Source organism: Hylaeus anthracinus, unplaced genomic scaffold, assembly GCF_026225885.1.
Source record: "Hylaeus anthracinus isolate JK02 unplaced genomic scaffold, UHH_iyHylAnth1.0_haploid 12001, whole genome shotgun sequence".
Classification (NCBI taxonomy): Eukaryota; Metazoa; Arthropoda; class Insecta; order Hymenoptera; family Colletidae; genus Hylaeus; species Hylaeus anthracinus.
In genome coordinates this window covers 13,063,191-13,084,202 of record NW_026534348.1, presented here as the reverse complement: position 1 = coordinate 13,084,202, position 21,012 = coordinate 13,063,191, and the positions used below count along the sequence as shown (strand labels likewise).

The 21,012-nt window shown below is 40.2% G+C and overlaps 2 protein-coding genes across 2 annotated transcripts in view; one reads left to right on the top strand and one right to left on the bottom strand.

The window, feature by feature from the left end:
- Positions 1-132: 132 nt before the first annotated feature.
- LOC128891463 (ribonuclease H2 subunit A) lies at positions 133-2,186 on the top strand. The gene is made up of 2 exons (XM_054150961.1): positions 133-291; positions 1,338-2,186. The coding sequence occupies exons 1-2, from the start codon at positions 133-135 to the stop codon at positions 2,181-2,183; spliced, it is 1,005 nt and encodes a 334-aa protein (XP_054006936.1). The 3' UTR covers positions 2,184-2,186.
- A 1,432-nt stretch (positions 2,187-3,618) lies between these two features.
- LOC128891468 (B-cell receptor CD22-like) overlaps positions 3,619-21,012 on the bottom strand; it is a 65,729-nt gene continuing 48,335 nt past the window's right edge. Inside the window, exons 2-6 of the mRNA XM_054150969.1 lie at positions 9,093-9,298; positions 8,302-8,437; positions 7,262-7,404; positions 5,113-5,383; positions 3,619-3,865 (exon numbers count right to left, since the gene is read on the bottom strand). Of these exons, the coding sequence (XP_054006944.1) occupies positions 3,798-3,865; positions 5,113-5,383; positions 7,262-7,404; positions 8,302-8,437; positions 9,093-9,298 (824 nt within the window). The 3' untranslated portion in view covers positions 3,619-3,797. The remainder of the gene's footprint in view (positions 3,866-5,112; positions 5,384-7,261; positions 7,405-8,301; positions 8,438-9,092; positions 9,299-21,012) is intronic.

Genomic DNA, 21,012 nt, shown 5'->3' with positions numbered 1-21,012 from the left:
GAAAGCACCCATGCTGCTTCGATACGACCTATCGATGCGCGCGCCTTCATTTTTGGCGGTTCGTCCGAACGCTGACGTTTCTTTAGAGGTTAACTTTCATATATCTGGTGCACGGAAAAACAGACGAATATCATGGAAAAGAATAAGGATACAGTAGATAACGTTATTGAAATTAAATCAGAAGTGAATGCTAATAATATACAAGAAGATACTCGAATTACCTGCAGAGAGGACCTGATTCCGTACTTCGAAGCCTGGGATAACAACGTTAATAAAGTTCATTTATCGGAGGTATGTGAAAAAGAGTGAACGTTGTTTCGTTAATTTTGAAGTTCTACTGTCTTATTTGTTTACTGATTTCAATTGAAAGTCCAGAATAAATTTAAATTGAAAAAGCAAATTCATGATACATGACATTGACAGTATAAATGTTATTGTTGTATTTTTAATTATTATTTCTGCTCTTTAAAATATCACATAAGTATCTTAACATTCTGAAATGCATGCTTGTGAATCAATCAATCTATTTCTTTTTCTCATCTGGGACAAATTCAGAGACATGTATGCTGAAAATAAATAATAGCCGTAAATGCCTAAAATATGTATCTATTCTTTTAATTGTTATGGCTTGTTTGCACTTTGGAAGCCTGTGATAATTCAAGAAGTAATAACATACCTTGAAATGATGCATGATAGTTATTAATATATCATTAATTTATAAAAGCTTAAGTGATATAATTAAAATTTTATCAGAACAAATTATATGGATGCAAGACATTTTCAAGATTTATCTCCATGTGAGATTTATTAAAATCTGAAGTAACCCTAGCTAATCCAGGAATTATTAAGTATTTATTATCTTATATTCAAATATGATAAAAAGAAGTAAAGTTATATGTGCGATATGTGGTTACCGAGTGTTAATAAAATGTTGAACGTGATATTCATTCGACCTCGTGTTAATGTAACTGTTGGACTATGATGTAACTCTTAATCATCCTGCAAGCAAACATACAAGGACATAAACTTCTAGGCATTTTGTAACATCTTTTGAACAGAGTAAAATGAAACTTTTGAGCTTTGGAAGGTATCGCAAAAAACAATTCATCATGGATGACAATGCAGAGATAACAGTTGTCTCCATGGAATGCACTCAATGTTTGTTTCATGGTATAGGAATACAAAATAAACTGCTTACAAATAAAACGTCGTTTAATTGTAAGCCATTGATTCTCCCAGTATTACACTTCAATGGAAACCATTTTTTGAACGAATAAGATACTGAACTTCGACGCTGTATCTTGGCGAAGTTTCGAACAATTTCAAATGCCTCGCAGGTACCGCAAATATGCAAAGATGAGCCGTGCCAGCTCGGCATCGATGAGGCTGGGCGTGGGCCAGTTTTGGGACCCATGGTTTATGGAGTTTCTTACGCTCCGTTGTCGCAGAAGCAACTTCTCGTAGACCTGGGCTGCGCAGATTCCAAGACCTTGACCGAGGAGAAAAGAGACGCGATTTTTGACAAAATTTGCAAACACAATGATACAATGGGTTGGGCCGTGGAAGTGATATCGCCTAACATTATCGCGAATAGCATGTATCGTCGCTGCAAAACATCCTTGAATGAGGTGTCTATGGTCTCCGCGATCGACTTAGCTAAACAAGTGATCGAGGCTGGCGCGTGGATCAAGGAGATCTATGTGGACACGGTAGGCCCGCCAGAAAAGTATCAAGCCAGGCTAGAGCAGATTTTTCCGGGTCTGAAGATAGTCGTTGCAAAGAAGGCTGATTCCACGTATCCTATTGTCAGTGCGGCCAGTATCTGCGCCAAAGTCTCCCGTGATCACGCAATATCATCTTGGCAATTCCTCGAAGGCTCGATCAAAGGGGGATACGCAAGTGGATATCCAAACGATCCAGAGACGAAGAAGTGGTTGTCGGAGAACGTGGACCCTGTATTCGGGTTCCCGCGTATTGTCAGATTCAGCTGGTCTACCGCCGAGAAGATCCTGAATTCGCAGGCCCTGTCAGTAGAGTGGGAAGAAGTGGAAGAAGAAGGAGAAACCGGAGAGCAAAAGATCTCCAACTTCTTCGCCAGATCGCCTGCCAGGTCTTGCCAGCCTCAGAAAAAGCGGCACGCGTTCTTTACCGAGAGATGTCTCTTCAGTACTTCTACTTTATGACCTTCCTAGTTTATAACTTATATTTTACGCATGGATAGTTTTGTAATGGTGATCGGAAGCGGTTCTTAGACGAAACTGAAATCACAAATGACACACACTTGGCGATGAGTACACTCGTTTGTCGTTCGTCGACGTAAAGGTCGCTTTATTATCAGAACGTTAAGTTAAAGATAAAAGTCGGTTCGATTTATGTACATATGTACAGCGTGCTCTTATAGTTACACCATACACAAAAAGTGGCAGTACATGACGATGCCTCTACACACTCTATGGTTCACCTGTAATTAACAATTAGGAATGTTATAGCGCGAAATTTTCTTTGGTAAACACACGCTACACTCACCCACACACCCTCACGCGCGCACACACGATCACACACGATCACACACAGAGCTTGTAATAACTCTAGGATAACATATCTTTGCGGCTGAATAATAGCGACTAGATTGATAAAAGCTATGACGAAAGAGAACGTTTTTTCTCACCGGGCCGAATCTTCATTGTTCTTTCGCGATTGGACGATAGAAACACTCATGTACAGTAAGATATAAATATGCTAGGCATTCACACTTTGCCGCATTCTTTGTCAAACACGCGTTGAAGTGATTATTACTCGTTCGCACACATTCGTGACTCCCTTAATTATGTAAGACGAAGGAGAGGGAAAAAACGTATGTAGAGCGAAGGTTGCGCACTCTCGAATACCTGAAGATACTCCGTCGATCATAGATTTATAAATTTCGGCTGTTTTTTTAAACTCTGTCCACCGAACCGTATCAACGACTGAATAAAAAACTTTTAAACAACCATGATCAATCATTTCCTGCTGAGTCGTACCATAAATCTTTACGCATACTTGTTCTAATAATCTTCTCTGAGAACTTTGAAATTATTTAAGGATATTGACTATTTATCTTGTGGGGCAGGCGCAGTGCCATTATTAATGCCAATATTCATATATCCGTTCAGATTAAAAGTATTTAGCTTCAATTTTAAAATTTGAAGAAATTCTTATTATTTTGTTTTAACTAGTCAATCTCCTCAACGCATTTACTCCGATACAAAGCATTTACGTCCCTTATAATTTTTGTTCCACGTTAGCCATACTTCATTGAGCTTCGTTACATTTTAAGAGGATATCTCCGTGATTTGTTGACCACTTTTATTGAAATTTACAGAGTGTAACTGGTAAGTGTACGTCTCCATTTTCCCTGGACTACCAGGTACAAAAGTCCAGTACTGGGCGTAACTGACTTATGCCGCCAAATATGAAAGTCCGCGATACGAGCCACCATCGTGAATGTGTTGAACCTCGGAAATCCAAGAAAAAGGATGGCGCACGGATCTCGCAAAACGTAAAAGATGCGCAGAGACTTATGGACCGACCCACTAAATAAGAATTTACACATTCTTCCACTTCTAACACTCTAACATATGTACTCTGATAAGTATATTCTCTGGTCTATGTCCACGCTAACTCCACTAACTGCGATTATAAAAAAATAGAAACAACACGGTTAATTTAGTACACAGTGATATCCGCACGATTCTCGGTTTAGAGGCCTGAAAAGGATGAGCACGAAGGACGCGACACCATCGGTCCGTCCCGTCTTCTTATCGTAGAATCAATAAACTCGTCATCATCGGTAAGATGCAAGGTGCCAATGTGCTGCTTCCACTACCTGAAAAAGACGTAAAGCTTGTCAGTGAAACGTTATCGGCAATCTGGGTTAGGTGAACGGGCGATATCGAGTGATTTTCACGAATGGGAAGAAATAGAATTGAAAAAAGAAAATGGAAAACTAGACAGGGGAAATTCGAGCGAGAAATGGGAACGTATCAACAACGCTTCTTGATTCGATCGATATTGGCGAGGGAATTGCATCCGCAGCTGCACGGTTTGCCTGACATTTGTTGGCCATGCAATGTAAGTCAGCAAATTGTCGGCAAACGAACAACGACGATACGTGTCGACGTGTTGTATGCCTCGAACGCGTCGTCAAAGTTTTTCCAATGATATCTCGCCGATTTTATCCAGACGACCGGATTTTTTTTCTTGGCATCGATCATCGCGATTAATGTTTCAGTGATACAGGGTTGTTCAGACGCTAAGGGGATCGCCTTGAATAGGGAGAGGGACCCGAGGGAAGACGAGAGAAGAATACCGGTGAATATAGTGATTGACTTCCAAATGTCAAAAGCTCGCTTCTCGATTCTTGGGAATTATGAAAATATCGAACTTATAAAAGGGGAATGCAGAGAACTGTGTACCCCATGTATGTCAATGTGACTATCGAGTTGAAGTTGTAATATAAATTTTTTCGAAACATTTTATGCATATAAAACGCAAAATGTACAAAAGAATTGGTACCATTTTGTTGTGCTAAGTTGGCACATTCCAGTCGTCATCTTTTGTGTTGACTTACATTGCATGGCCAACAAATGTTTTATTCTGGAGTATTCTAATTTTTGTATGACTTCTACAGCAGCCTTCTACCCTCTTAACTTTACTAAACGAGCTTTTATTAATGTTGTCACAGACAATAAAAATACGTGAAAATTTGCGCGAAGAAAATAGTTTCTATATCTGAATCTCGAAATAAAACTTGGTGTGTCATTCGTGTTGAAATGTTTGCCGAGGACTGAATTCATAGCTATATTTGTAACGGCTAGACACACGTGGAATGTGTGAATATAAATTGACCAAAAACGAATCCCCGTTACCCTACAAATTTGTTGAGTAACTGTCGTTTTTGGTCCCCGATTAAAAATATTATCATCCATCTCTATGGAGAATGAATCCTTCCACGACAAAACGTAACTCTGCATTTTGGACGCGTTTCGCCGGGAGGGTTCACCCTCTTTCGGTTGTGCCGCGAATTACGTCACGCGCACCCGCGATACCCTTTCTCGGTTCGGTCGCCTTTACCTCCTAAGATATGCTCCGCGTGCGTGTGGCCTTGCGCCCTTGTCTCCCTGCTCTCCATTACCGGCATCTTCAGAGGCCTTTCACCCTCTATGCTGAGCTCGTTCGATTTCCAATATACGGTCTCTATCTTCGCCAGGCATTTGATCTTCAAGTCTCCCCTTTTGAAGTGCTTCGTACGCAGACGGAACTCCAGGCCGAGCACGGCCGTCTGCAGACCCTCGCGATCCACCTCGGTGATGTGAGGTCCTCTCAAGTATTGTGTGTCGTCGACCTGACGCAACCAAAAATTCCTGGTCTCTACGTGCATGCTACATGGCTTGTGTCTAGACGCGGATACTTTCTTTTCCACGGGGTCCGGGAGAGCGGGGCCAGAAAGAAGGAGAATTTGCAATTCGAACCGGACAAGCCGAGGTCAGCCGTGGCGTTGCGAATAAGTTACGATACTTGGACCCTTGCTGACTGCTCCCGAGGGAGGTCAGCGCTTCGAACGACCATGAAGTAGCGGAGAACATGCACAGGAAAGATGCTAACTTATTGATGGCGGGACCACGGTATGATTTAAAAATATTATCCAACCAAAGCGATGTCTACACCGCTGTCTATTTTGTTTCCATGTTCTGCTTTAAAGATCAAAATTAACAGAGTATAGGCAGAGCACTCCCGGCTGACTAATATTTCTGAAAGGGTCTGCGTATCGATTACCGGACTGCGGATGTTTATGCATTTATGGCAAATGAAGTTAAGGGATGTATACATGTTATTTGTGTTCAACCATTCCGATATATTCAGACCTGTACCACCTACCAAAAATCAAAATGGACTTTCCAGACAACCCAATATAAATTTCCATAAATATCAGCAGTCTATTGATTACCAATCATTTTTCATTGTTTCTCGACATGGCAGTTGGACTGCTTGGCGAACCTTTGTCTCCAAACGCGATCGAAGCTTGCTGTTGCGTATAATAGCTACGAAATAAACTGATGTCAACCCTGCCGTGCACAATGTTGTATATGAACCCTTTGAACTCGACGATGTAGCGACTTTAGACGACTTCTCGAATATTTGAAGAACTTCTTACGCCTGACATAAAACGATTTTTACGCAGATCAATGTATAAAAGTATTATATTTGAGTAATTTATGTATCTTTACATCCTTCAAAACTACACGCTTTTATACTGAATTCTATATTTCTTTATACGAGTTACTTCCTTCACTGTAAAATTAATTTTATCTTCACTTTAATTGAGTTCAAGACAGAAATCCATTTGTACGAGTCTTTAGAACCTTCGAAACAATAAACACTTTGAAAATAACTTTCTGCTACGATTGTCGAATCTAAACTAAGGAACAAGATGTCAGGACCGTTCAGATACGAAATCTAACAGCTATTTCAAAGTGTATCATTTTACACTTTTTCGGGTTGATATTTCTATCACTGAAGAACTATTTGAAAATAAGAGAGAAACATCGATTTCTTCGCAAATACGAATAAATATTTAAATATTAGCATTGTTCTCAATTGAGTCATCATTTGCAAATAGAATATTAATGAAGTCTTGTATTAACTATGGAGTTATTTCATGACTATAATGTAATTGCACTTCAAAAATAAATCAACGATAAATTGAGAGGACACTTCCATTAAATATTATATCAAATAATGTCATTTGAAATTGTTCTAGTCTAGACGTTTAATTTAAGTGCTCGATGAGAGTTACAAATGCATTTTTGTTCTATTTCTCCTACATTTCTAGCACCAGTTTCCTTCGAATAAGTAGAAGTACAACGGAAAATTAAAACTGTTGCTCACTGCAGGGTCACATTTAAAAAAGTACCACATACATAAAACAGTAACGCTTTTTAGATTTCGCCCGTTTAGAACAAAAGTATGAAACTATTCTAAGCAGCACGCCTCGCTCGTCCCGATCGATGAACGTTGTTCTCTGATGCCGCAAACATTGTGGGTACATTTATCTTGCAAGCCGATACAACAGGCGAGCAGATACCAGTGGAAGCCCGATCAGAAGGAGTTTAATGGTACGTTAGTCTAAGGGATTCGTGGTTCGGTTTTCCCGCGAAATTTTATGGCTGTGACATGCATGAGCGTTGCCACAAGCGCCAGGGATTCCACGTAAGTCACTTACTACAGGATCTCCGTTGATGTACCAGGTGAGTATGGCAGGTGGTTTCGACTTGGCCGAAGTGCAATTGAACCGCACCACGTCACCGACTTGATAACGGAGCCTTCCTGGCCTCCCGTTGATAATGGGCCCGTCTTCCGGCAGAGCTGAAAGTTTTCAAGATTCCTTTTTCTTAATCGATGTCTAAACAACTTGCCTCACGAGCAAACCACTTATACGTGGCCTGGGAGAATCGTTATAAGCTGAATCATTAGATTGTTTCACATGAAATGTTCGACTTTTAGATCTCTGGAAGTTATCTTTTGTTTTGTTATTTATTTGTGCTGGCTGTTGGCTGACGATTTTATGCTCTATGGGAAATTAATATGGAAGACATACGCTAACTATGTATAATGCACGTGGAATATAGTCTATTAATTAATATAATAATATTAATTTCTACACCTAGTATGTGCATGTCAGGGCCGGCGCAAGGCAGGTTCAGCGCGAACCCGGTCCCGTATTTTGGGGGACCCCGCGATCTACGAAAATGTTGATTAAATTTTTACGGAATGATGAAACCATTAACAGATGCAAGACATTTTTTTATTAGCGATGATTCAGTTTAAAGGAGTGACAAAAATCATCAAAGTATTATTATTTAAATTATTTTATAAAAAATATATAATATGTAACAGCGTTGTAAATAAATAATTCCTCGTTGTAAAATTTAAGTGTAGGATTTGATTGTGAATTCAGGCCGGCAAAAGGTCACGCCGGCTCTGATGCATTTAGTATACTAGTATGTATAAAATGTAATAACAAATATACGTTACATTTATTTCACAAACACGGATTTATTTAAGTATAATGCAACCTTCACCCGGTGGTCTTAGACTTTTTTTTGGACAGCACTGTGTACCGACTTTACCAGTCGTTACGGACAACGAATAATCGCGCGAAGTTGTACGAAAAACCAACCACCATCGCGGTTTGAGTTCGGGAAACGTTTGCTGTCTAATAGGGCGGAAGATCGACTGCGACGATTTGTAGACTTTTCTTACCCACTACCACCATATCCGAGTGATCGGATACCGTTTGGAACGACGGCGCCTCGGCTGACACCTCGCATCTGTATCTTCCGGAGCTCATTAAGTTCACGGAATGGAGGACGACCGAGCTCTCGGTCGAATTGTGAATCTGGAAAAAGATCGAGACTCCCTGAAGCGTTCTGGCCAATTAACCCCGAGCAATTAACCCGGCCTACTGCCGTTCCCCGAATCGTTGGACTCTCGTAGTCATGTTCCACGACCGAGCAACGGTTACCGATGCTTTGTCGCGAGAATTCGCGGAATAAGATTATTTTAGAAGGGAGAAATAGGTGGCAAGAATTCGATAGATACTACACCGAGTTAAGAAAGTATTTGCAAACCCAGTTTTGTAAGTGTAACTGTTTGTAAAAAGAAGTAATACTTCAAAGTATCTTTAAAATTTTATCTTTTTTTTTTCAATATCGTTAAAGAATCTAGGTCTGCGGACACTTCCTTGACTCACTGTAGTTATCCTCGCGTTCTACTTCGGAGGAATATCATCTGGCAGGACAGGAAGGTTCTTTGGTACTATGTTGTTTTCGACGAGTCCTAACTCTTAAAGATTCCACTCTTTTATTTCGCGAGCGAAGCAACGCTCCGTAATAATGGAAATGACGAAGTTCTAGACGACATAGGTAACGGAACGCGGGTAAAAATGAAAAAAGAAAAAACGTGTTTTAAATAGAAGCCGTGACGGCGATGGAAGCATGGAGAGTGGTGCATTGGCACGAGACAAGAAAAAATCAATAGAAAGTAATTCTTACATTCGCCTTAACACCTGGCAGCTCAAAGACGAGCACCGGCGGTCTGTCCTGTGGCACGTATCGGTAGAACTCGTTCCCATCTTTGTACCATTTCACGGAGTAGAGTGTCTCGCCATCCAAATTGAAGTTACACTCCAGTCTAATATTCTGGTTGCGGACCACGTATTGGGGGACCACCAGCTCCAGCATCCTCAGGGCTTCCGTGTCTGAAACAGGTGACGAATCAACTGTTAACACCTTAATTCAATATTCCCTGACGTGGACGATTGACACCCCAAGAGGGCGAGGGAGTATTACATTAGGCGGCCAAATATTAAGCGTTTTTCGTAATTTTTTTTTTTACAGAGAAAAGCTTACATCTTTTACATGTTTTTGTTTAACTTTGGGAATATTTTAGGTATGTTTTAAAGTACATTTTGCAATTTTTTCAATTTATTTCATTTGACATTGTCCATCGCAGAATAAAATTACGTGGAATATTGTTAATTGTTTCGGATAAGCGAACACTCTGCGAGCTTAGATGTTCTTACAGTTTCGCGGGAAAACACTTGACGACAAAAAAGCGAAGCGCGACAACGATAATCGTGACGGTCAATGAATCGTTCGGCGTCGCGAATACGAAGCCATTCTCACGCGTGTTTGCGCCCCGTTTCCCGCAACGAGCGAACAATTCCGTCGGATTGCCTTTTAACCTTCCGCTGATCCAATGTAACGCTGCATTTTTCCACGGCTCAGTTTTCCACGTGATGGTGCCGTACACACGGAACGCGACCATTCCCTGAAAGGCCGAGCCTTTTCATTGCGAAATCTCGGCACAAGGCGGTTCTTGTTTCCCAAACGTGTCGCAGAGTGAAGTTACGGCAAAGAGCAAGAAAAAGTGTTGCATGGAATACATGGTTTCGTCTAGATGTATATATATATAAATAAATATATATTCTCAACATTCGTCATGATAATAATGTAATATCAACGCCTCGTACGGTTCGAATCTCCGTGCGTTATTTTTCGTATGGACTCTTACAATAATAATCTAATCTATTTGCAAAATGACGATAAGATTTATAATATATATATAATAATATATATATATATATATATATATATATATATATTATTTATTGCTTTTAAACCGAATATGGTTATATAGTATATACGTTACATAAACATATTAACATATTGCTTAACATCTTACTACGCCTTTTTTACATAGATTAACTTAAGACTAGTTTGTATAGCGTCTGTGTGCTTACATTATCTTAATGAAATGAAATGAAATTATAATAATAATAATCATTTAATTTAAATTTAAATTAAATTAAATCCTTATTGCACATCGCTTAATAAACTCGAATATAATCAACAGACCTTTAATATCTGAATCGCATAGAAAACACCTCATACAAGTCAGGAGGTAGTATTTGCGACGGTGAAGCGCCGTTATAAGAGTAGCACGTTCATTTTCATATTTTGAACATTGCCAAATGACATGATCTAAATCTTGATTTTGTTTCGTCTAGATTTCGTTCCCAGAAGACGCGTGTTTAATTAAACTTCATAGTATCATTGCGTAAATTGAGTGCAGGCAAAGACTCATGTTCCTCATTAAAAAACCAAATTTCCGTTTAATTCTTTAGTTATTCCATTTATTTAAATATTTTAATATTAAATTTTTCATTTTTCTGTAAAACATAATTTAGCCGTTTATTGAGTTAATGATATTCGTTTAAACGCAATAGTAAAATTTTATTAATGCTTCCCAGATATTTGGAAAAAATTCCTGTATCTTTTACGTAATAATTAACCGAGAGAGTTCGTCAGAAACAATGGCAGAAATAAAAGAACGAAGTGCTCGTTTATGTTGCTTATCTCTGTCGGCACGCTTCGATTTCAATTTGCTCGACTATTTAGCCTCGTTACTTTTAAACGCGATGGACATTAACTCGGAATCGGAGCGACATTAAGGGCAGACTTCACGACAAAGAGAATTATCTCCGTCGGAACCAAGACCGAGAATCTTTACGACTTCGCGAATCTATCATTCTCGATGACAGCGTTAGTCTTGGAAGAAAGGGAGCTTTTTCGATTACCTGAAAACTGAAAATAAATTTGAAATTTCGACCACACTTAAGACGAACTTACTTCCGAGCTGAGAATTAACCTGAATCGTCGAAGATTAATGCGTGAAATGTCGCACGGAATGCTAGATCTCTCTGAATTATATTTCGTTTGTCTATTCTTTGAAATTTTGTTTTGTAGTGTTATTATTCGTAAATTTTATATTTCGACTAGATAATTTTTGTGAATTTTATTATTTTTAAGGCTTACACTTCATAAATTCTTTATTTTGTTTAACTTCTTCAATTTTTACTTTTACTTAAATTACAATTTTTAACAAGTTTTGCTCGCGACAAAAATTGTAATATGACCATTTCTTTCAATATTTTTTACATTATTGAATAATCTGTGGATTTTATCGTTCCTTGTGCATTAAAATCCGCGATCTACCCATTATTATACATCATTTCCTGTTGACATACGCTACTTTACGCAGCTGTTGCGCACTCGACTCAATTTCTCCGCCATGGTTGTCCCATCCACGTCAATTTTCGTTCGAAATTCGAGATCGAAGCGAAACCTCGTGGCGAGGTAGCAGCCGGGGGTTGGAAACGTGAAACCAATGAAGGGGTAGATCGCGCGGGGGTGTCCTCGACGGAGGGGAAAGAAAAAAAGTGGCACTCCTCGAAGATAAGGGAGTGGAACGAAGCGGGCCACAATATCTGGCCCGGAAAAGCCGCGAGGGAGAAGAAAAAGTCTTGTTCCTCCGATTGTCGTGGCTCGTGATTCACAGCTGCAAAAACCGATCCAATTATTCCGCGAACGCCCGGAGGGGGTGGCCCGCCACCGCTTTTATCGGCACGGTTCCGCTTCTGGTGCATCGACCGATGCGCCCGTGGTGCATCTGTACAACGGCAACGAGGGGAATTTTTCTGTCCGAGCAAGTTGCCGCGCTTTCCAACACGCGCGGAATTGCGGCTTTGTTCCAAGATGCGTGACAACTTTTCTTTTGCCGCGACGTGTGTCCTCGTTTCTGCCCTCTCTGTTTCCGGGGGCAAATAAATACGATACGCGATGGGATAATATTCACAACGACGCACGTACCCGGAAATATTTCGAACAGTGTTGTCAATGCCATGATTCAGAGAATGCGACGAAACGGGAGCGATTCCGGCCGGAAATTCCAATCAAACGCTGAGGAATATAAAAAGAAACCATTTCTGGTAGATTATCACGACGTCACAAAGGAGTTACTCGCATCACTTTTTCACTATAAAGCTATACTGTATGAAATCTAAGATATTTAAGCGAAAGAAATGATTGTTAGGCGCAGAAATTAATTCTGAGCCTTTATATTCATATTAGGTCATCCCATAAATTCGTGCTAAAGACTGTGTCCGAAAGGTGAGACAATATTGTAAAGTGAGAGAGATTACCTTTTTTTTATTACACTTAAGAGTATGTTTCACATATTAATTTGAGTAGCAAAAGTATAAGTGGCATGGACTTTTAAAACAACCTAATACATTTATAACACTAGGGGTACATGGGTTTATTTATTAATGTATCGAAATTGATATTGGTGGATTGTTGGATTCTGTTCAAGCACGAAAATAAGTTCGATATTTAATACGAAATACTAATACTATTATAATGAGAAGTGTATAATAAAAGATATTATGTACATACATATACTCTCGACACATTTTCTTTAATAAAATCGTAGACTACTAATTTGTTTTATTGAGTGCACGATGTCACGTTAAAGGTGACTTAAGAGTTTCAGGAAAAGTAGTTTTGTCACGCCATAGGTGACCTCATAATCCAAAGGGTTAACATGCTCGTTGTGGCTTAAGCCACAGGCGACGCCCCGATTCATCTTTCTCGCGTACCAACGGTATTGTACCGTGTCCAACTTGGACAGGCTAATAAGAGATATCGACAGCATTCCGTGCTCGATGCTTCGGAATGACCTGAAAATGTGCAGAGCGGACTCGGTGACCGATTTCGAGGAAAGTGTCCTTTCGAATTTTCCTCTGAATGCTGTATTTACGGCGCTCGGGCTATGGCTTATTTAAAAACCCCCAAGGATGTTTTCCACGCGGAACGTAGGTCGGGCAAATATTTTTTTTATCGGCCTAGAAGTCGCCTGTTACCTTCGCCGTAGCAGCGGGATGGCTTTGGATCGACGAAGGGTTGCTTTTCTCGGTGAATCATCCAACCGGTCCGTCAGGGGTCGAAGAAAAGAAATCGCGGCTCGGCCGTGTTGTCCGAGAAAGATAGCGAACGAGTGGTTATTAAAGGAGACAGAAAGGGGGAGTCCGATAAGAAAGAGGGGCACGCGGTCCGTGAATGGTGATGTAAATGGCGTGGCTAAGGAGTGTGAAAGGGAAAAGGGAAGAAAACCGTGATAAGTGTGAAGACGACGGACGAGAGAATGAAAGAGAGATAAGGAGGCCTGATAAGGGACAGAAGAGTGAAAAGGGGATGACGGCCGTGCGAGGGCTGGGAGGGGAGTATCATCGGGGTCCTGGGATAAAGAAAATTGCAAAAACGGGAGATTTTTTCGAGGTAATTACTCACCCGGAATGGTGTTTATCGCGTGCCAAAACTAGACGACTGAACGTGGACATCGAATATTGTCATTCGATGGGATCGTTGATTTTTAGGGATGACTTTCATAGACGTTCATCGCCACCGTCACCCATGTATGGGTGACAGAGATTTTGTCTAAGGATTTTTAAAAATTAATTCTGAAGATCATGTGCTACAGAAAAACAGTCTGGATAGGATTCGTGACTTGTTGATCAGGTTGTGAAACTAAACACTAACTCAAACGATAGATTATACAGTTTCCTATTGTATAAAAATAATTCCCATGAGTATGCCTGGCACTAAAGTGTTAAAGAAATTATAAAATTGCTGTTAGACAGCAATTATAGAATGAAGAGATTCGTGAAATACCGTAGATGTAGAAAGTATTCGTACACCGATTAATTTCCAAAAAAACTGTGTAAAATTGTAATTTATTAACTTATTTTTTATAAACAATGACATTCTACATATTCTCGGAAATGTCTAAAATAGATAGATTACAAAAAAAAATAGCTATTTATGTAAGTTGCGAAATTAACAAGAAAAAAAACAATTAATCGATAGAAATATTGAAGCAATAAGTATTCGCACAACTGTTTAAAAGTACTTTACTGAAAATTTTATGGATCTAATTCGCACGGAACCATAAACTAATGTGTTTACGTTACAAACTCTGCTGTAAATGGTTCGTCATAATCAACTTCAATGGAAGATATTAAAGGTTATTAAAAGTTTGAAAGCTCGCTCTTCGTTCATTTTCAACTTGTAACATGTTGCAAGAAAGCGCCGGCTTTGAATTCAAATCTGGTTTGCCAGGAAGACAGTGACTGTTGCGTAGGGATTGTCCCAACAATGTGTAACGAACCCTCATTTCTCTGAGGCGTTACTACTGTGGTCCAGAGTCTACCGAAAAGATATGCTGGAATAAGTAGTGAAACTTCTAACAAAGAACATCCGCGGTGTGTCCCATCCCAATTTTGACGAAACTTTGCAGAGGTTCGCGGGGCGGTAAAAAATAAGGAATACCTTCTTTTTTCTTAGACTCAAATTTAAGCAATAAAACTACTCCCCATAGATTGTATGTTGATGCAATTTTTTAAAGTAGTGAGCAATACAAGGAAGTCTACCGAGATAGTACATACTCCAGAAAATCGATTTATGTATTTATTTATTTTATTGCATATAATATGAAAAATATTTCGTGCAAGTTACATTAGAAAATTTTAACAATTAACGGAGTTATGATTAAAGTTGTAGACAAACATGGCGACAATTGGCAATAATTTTTTTATTTGTCTATTAATTTCTCAGGTAGGTCCTAGCTGCGTCTACAATTCCTATTAACGCAAACAATTTTGCAATCTCATGCATAAGTAATAATCCGATGAGGATATGTTCAAATAATAAGGAAAGCGAATCATTCATTTCTATCCGAATCAATCACTTTTTTCCAGCAACTGATTTGCCATACGTGGCCGAGCGTTATCTTGATGGAAAGAAACACGTTTTCTGTTAATCTAACTGGGTCGATCTTTTTCAATGGTGACTGCTGTCGTTCCAGTTGCTGATAATAAACTCCCACATCGATCGATAGATTGGATTTTCTTCTCTATCCAAACAGGAACAAAATCTTTGTAATGTAAAAGATTGTCCAAAACTTACAAGAAATATCGTTATCACTATCGTAATCGTAACACGTTAATTTGCATGACATTTTCAACACGGATAAACTATTGAGGAGTATTTGTAACTAATTATAACAATCTACTTCGACTTGAAATAATCTGTACATCAGAATATTTTCAATGTGTCCTTTCTAATAAAGAAATGTGCTTTAAAATTTCTTTAAACAAAAAGGATTCTACAAACTGTAATAATGGTTTGCTCGAAACAACGAGAATTTACGAAGCTTCTGAACCGATCTACTGCGCTGGAATTCTCCGTTAAAAAGAAAGGTAATTGCAATAGCATGAACTGTTCTTTTATTCATCATCTCATCTTTTAAATGTTTTTTGAAGAAGACGAAGAACATTAAAATTCAAGAAGACTAATTTCGTATTATTTTCCTTACATTTTCTCTGAAATTTCATTTCAGTGGATATAAAACGTAATTTTAAGCTACAAGCGGAAAAACGGAAATACAACGCCATAATATGTACAATTGTTTTATGCATCGTTCAATTTAGGACTACGTGACGTAATTGAATAATAAAGTTTCTGATTAATAATTTAATCACAAGTGAGACACAGTTTTATTTACCGAAACCTGTCAGTCAGGATAACCTTTTTAACACAAATTCCTTTGTTTATGTCTTACTAACGCATGCCCTAAACCTAACTTACATTATTCAGCAAATTATCACGCAATCTTGAGTTCATAAAAATAAAAGAGGCCGATCAAATTGTTAAAGAACGCCTGATTACGCGGTAACAAGTGCGTCGTTTCACTCGTCTGTTCCTACTAGCGTTAAAAACCATAAGAAATAAAGATTCAGTCATATATTTTTGAAATAAAAAGAAAATATAATTTATTCAATAAAAATGAATATAACAGTTATGTGAAACTATTTTGGGTCCCATCGTATTCTTGTACTCAGGGTAACGAGAAGGCAGACAGAGCAGGCAAAATGGCTACTTCATCGACTTCCCTCAACATCTCTAAAATTCCATTTACTGACTTGTATGGTATATACAAAAAAGAGTTCAAGATGATTACCACAGAAACTGTCAAGGAACAGGGGTTACATAAGTGCAAGACATTTTTCCAGAAATTTTCTTGCGATGGTTCTACGTCATGGTTCTCGCGCAAGAGACTGAATTGAAATTTTGCTATAGCAATTAATAGGATGCGTGGTAATCATTACCACTTGGCAGTTTCATTGGCACGTATAAACATAATAACGAGCAGTAGTTGTAGATGTAGCCAAAGCGATAAGAATTTAAATCACATCATTTGGCAATGTGAATTGTATGAAGCTCCTAGGGTTGATGTGCTAAGATCCTTTTATAAAATGGGTTTTCAGTTGCCCTTAAATATTGATATATTTATAGCCGAGCCGAACATCAAAGCTTGTCTGCGAATCTTTTCCTTTTTTAACGACTGTTCTATCCATTTAAAAATATAGTCTATTAATTGTACGTTATTTGTATCACCACTGTCTTGTAAACATTGTAAAGCGAAATGGATCATATAAGGTCTTAAGAGCTTTAAAAGAAAAGAAAAAGAAAAAAATAAAGATTCATCAATGGCAAACGTTTGCAGCACAATGTAGGCGTCTTCACGGCACGGTGGCGCGCCGTGGGGTACGGTGGTTAAGAATCACCAGCATAGTTTGATCAAGGGTTTACAGGGGCGAGAGAAGAAGAAAGGAGAGGGGCTGAGCTAACGAGTGGTGCCGAGAGCATCGCGAATATGATTCATTCCCGGTGCGTTACGAATGATAACTCATGCATATTGAACGGCAGGGGGTCTGATTTGTTCCTGTGAGTCAGTGCGATGCACGCGTCCCGGTGCTTGCACCGTGTCACGGCGTCGTCGTTGCGGCCGCGTGTCGCGTCTCTGTGTTCCCGAACCACGGCGATGAATAAGCACACACACGGCCCATACAAACGCACACATGCCCACCTTTATCGGCTCGGATCGCGGTGAGTACTTAAACTTCCAAAGAGAATCGGTATGCTTCCGAGTCGACGTCGACGTCGGCGTTAATTAGGTCGATGACGTCGTTCCTCCTTACCGGCGTCCCCGATGTCCCGATAATGAACGCGGACCAATTTCGATTTGTCTGGGAAGCCGTCAACTGCCTAGCTCCACACAGCCCCGAAATTCTTCTAATTAAGCTTTTAATCGCGCTTATTGTGCGCCATGGCACCGTGTACGTGTGTACCGGGGAGCTCATGGGCTCCGATAATGGCCGCTGACGGATTCATTTCTCTTTTCCCAGGGATCTTTATTGGTTCCCTCTTCGGCCTCCGTAGCTCCGGAACAACCGATGCCGAATAATCCTGCCAGAGACGCGGCAAGCTTTTCTAGGCCTTCGGAATCCGCGCTGGTTTATGATTCTAGGTTGGATGCTGCTTGGCTGATGGCACCGTGAATGGTCCTGTTTGGCACTACTGACCATCGTTAAGCTAACGTGTCTGGCAAGTCCTTAGGCGATAGTCCGATTTGCGCGTGTTGGAATATTTACTATAATTCAATCTTATACTTTACTACGAAAATAAGTTGTTGGATGACCAATCTATTGGGAATCACTGGTCTAGGATATAAGATTTAGAAATCTTCAGAAGAGAAGCATTATTGTTTTCGATCCTTGTGCGCGTCAGTCTGTTATTTTGTTTCCGCAAGTATTCGTTGTATCCAGAGTTGTATTTTTGGAACGTCCGAAATATATTTGTAAGTGTACAAATTGGTCTTCACGTTCCTCACCTGGATCCCAACAAAGTGTACTGAGAATTATGACCTGCCTTTAGCAAATATGAAAATACACTAATGTTGAAATGATTATTCCGAAGCATTGTTGGAATATTTAATACAATTCAACCTAGCAAGTTATAGTTACACCTGGGGACTTTCCCTCGTGCGAAACGTTGACAGACTTAGTTGCGGATAAGTCCGAGCGCCGCAAACTGTTCCACGCTTTCGCCCGAAGCCGATCAGGACTTAATCTAACTCTGCGATGGACACGTTTGTTGCTCGGTGACCTGTTCGAGCTTGTTTGTTTATCGGTTAACGAAACACGGAATCGCTTGTTAATTGGTCAGAATGAATTCCAACTCGGGGAACAGGAGTACCGAGGCAGTGTCAAGGGAACTGGCCCGCTTTGGTGGAGGCATCAAAGGTGAAACTTCCGACTGACCTAATTGGGCTAATAATCTCTTTGTGCTTAACCAAGAGTCCGACGATCATGTAAAGGCAGATCATCGTCTGGCCGCCTGGATCTTCTCGACGCGAGTGATCCTGTTTTGTTGCTTTGAATCAAAATTTCCACTCGCTGAGTTGCTAACTAGGCGAAAGAGGACAACAACGAAGGTATCGGAGTGATCTTCAACTTGATTAACCACGCGCTAGTTTGTTAGTCGTGTTCATGCTTCTCTTGGAATTCGCGAGGGATTCGAAAATCTGCCTAGGAAGCTACCAAGATAGGAAGATTAATTCTCGTATCTTGAATGTACATTTTCGTAACTGAAGAAGACTTTTAGAGCATTTTATACATAAATGACGGCTGGCAGCTGATATCTTTCATATTTTCCGGGAAAATACTTCAAAAATATTACGATATTTACTTGAATATATGTATAAAATATTCTCAAAGTTTCATTAAATTATATACATTCCTTTCTTGCTAAAAAAATTGATGCAAATCTCTAAAAACACGTAGTTCTAAACCTATTTCCTCCCTTAAAGCGGAAATGTTAAATATGTTACGAAGGAGAAAGTTAAATCCGACCAGTATGACACTCAGATCTAAATGTAACGCGACCGCAAAGGGTTAAATCAGTCCGTACCAATAAGAATTTTTACTAAATTTCATTAATTTCATTATTTCCAAGTGTAACGAACCTTTACGAAGCAAGATACTCACGTTGAGTTTTTAACGAAACATCTCACCATTTTTCCACCCAGTCTGTCGTGCAACATTTCGAGTGTCGTTTCGCGGATAGATCCATTAGACTGTCCATAATTCCGAGACACCCCGTACGAGCACCGAGCGAACCTAATCCGCGGGTGGTTTTAAAGCGATCAGACCTGGGCGACGGTATCAACGCGAGGACGTAAAAGGTAGCGGAGCCAGAAAAATCCACGTGGACAATTGGATATCTCTGGACGAGGATACCGCCCCCTCCATCCCTGTAGCCCCCATGAGGAAGCCCTTTCATCGAAGGGTCGGTTGAAACGGGAAATAGAGAAGTCAGAGGGGATGGAAGCTAGAGGCTAGAAAAAAATATAACACGAGAAGAGTAGAAAGGGAATCTCGCAGGTGTCATCGCGGTGACCCCTCCGGTGTCTGGACAGTCGCTTAATTTCACCTCGGTGTTGCTTTACGGAAATCGTACACCCGCCCATAAACGAAGCCAGCTATCTGCTCGGCCGCATCTCGACTGGCTACCTGCTCGTTGCCCATAGTGGAAAGGGCAAACGGTGTCGTGTGTCGAGTTCTAGGGTCGCGACAATGCCAACCTCGATGACAAAGAGAGACACGCGGACCCCTACCCTTCCTCGGGTCGGTGTTGTTCGACATGGTCTCATTGTGGCGATTCTTCTTCCTGATGCTTCGTTTATTTGTTAACACTACATTTACGAAGCTTCCAAGTACCATCGCTGCATATAACCAAACATTCATCGTGGTATTTTTATTCCTATAACTTCATAGAAATTCATAAATTTCATTTAAATTCAGTTCCTTTGATGGTTGACTTTCAGAATTAATTTTTTTAGTTCATCATTGAAAAGCACTGTCACTCGCGTATGCGTAACATGACGATCAATGTGTTAACAGTGCCTGTTAATTATTTTCTCACAAATATGAAATTTAATATACATTACAATGTATACCAAGTTTGAAAGGGTTACTAGCGACAAACATCCTCTAGGAAAGATCATTCCCATCTTTCATGAAGTGCCAATTAGCAATTCCACCAAGAACGAGGGGACACTGGGGTGGAGCGAAATCGGGCAAGGGCGGGTAGCGAGCTTTTCTCACGAAAGAGACAGCCACGGTTCTGTATTCATAACGCAATTAACAATCCCTAATTCTCGTCACAGGCTAAAGGTGACGCCCTCGCGACTGTTCCGGTTGGTAGTCACTGAACCGATCGGATGGGGGTGTGTATCGATGGGGGAACCCATAGGTCGGGAGGAAACGAGAAGCTCCTTCGGGACCTTTTTACCCTTCGTATTCGTCTCACGCGCCCTCGGGTCACGCGTGGCCACGGGATAGAGAGACGTTTTAATAATAGTAATAAACGGCGAAGGGTAAGAGGGCCGTCCGGTCTTCTTTTCCTGTAGGATCGATTTCTGCTACTGCTGCTGCTTCACGGGACATTCTGATTTATGTGTTTCCGCGAGGGGTAACCCTCGTGAGTGTGCACTTTCCAGACCCGTGGCTAAATAAACAGGTACGGCGGACTGCAAATGAATACCTTGTTTTGAACTGGTATCTGTTTAATGACTACCCTAGACTAGCTGTCAACACAAGGACCGACGGTGTCGGTACGTGTACAATGAGTCACAAAAGTATTTCAACGATACCGAATGGAAAGTTTGATG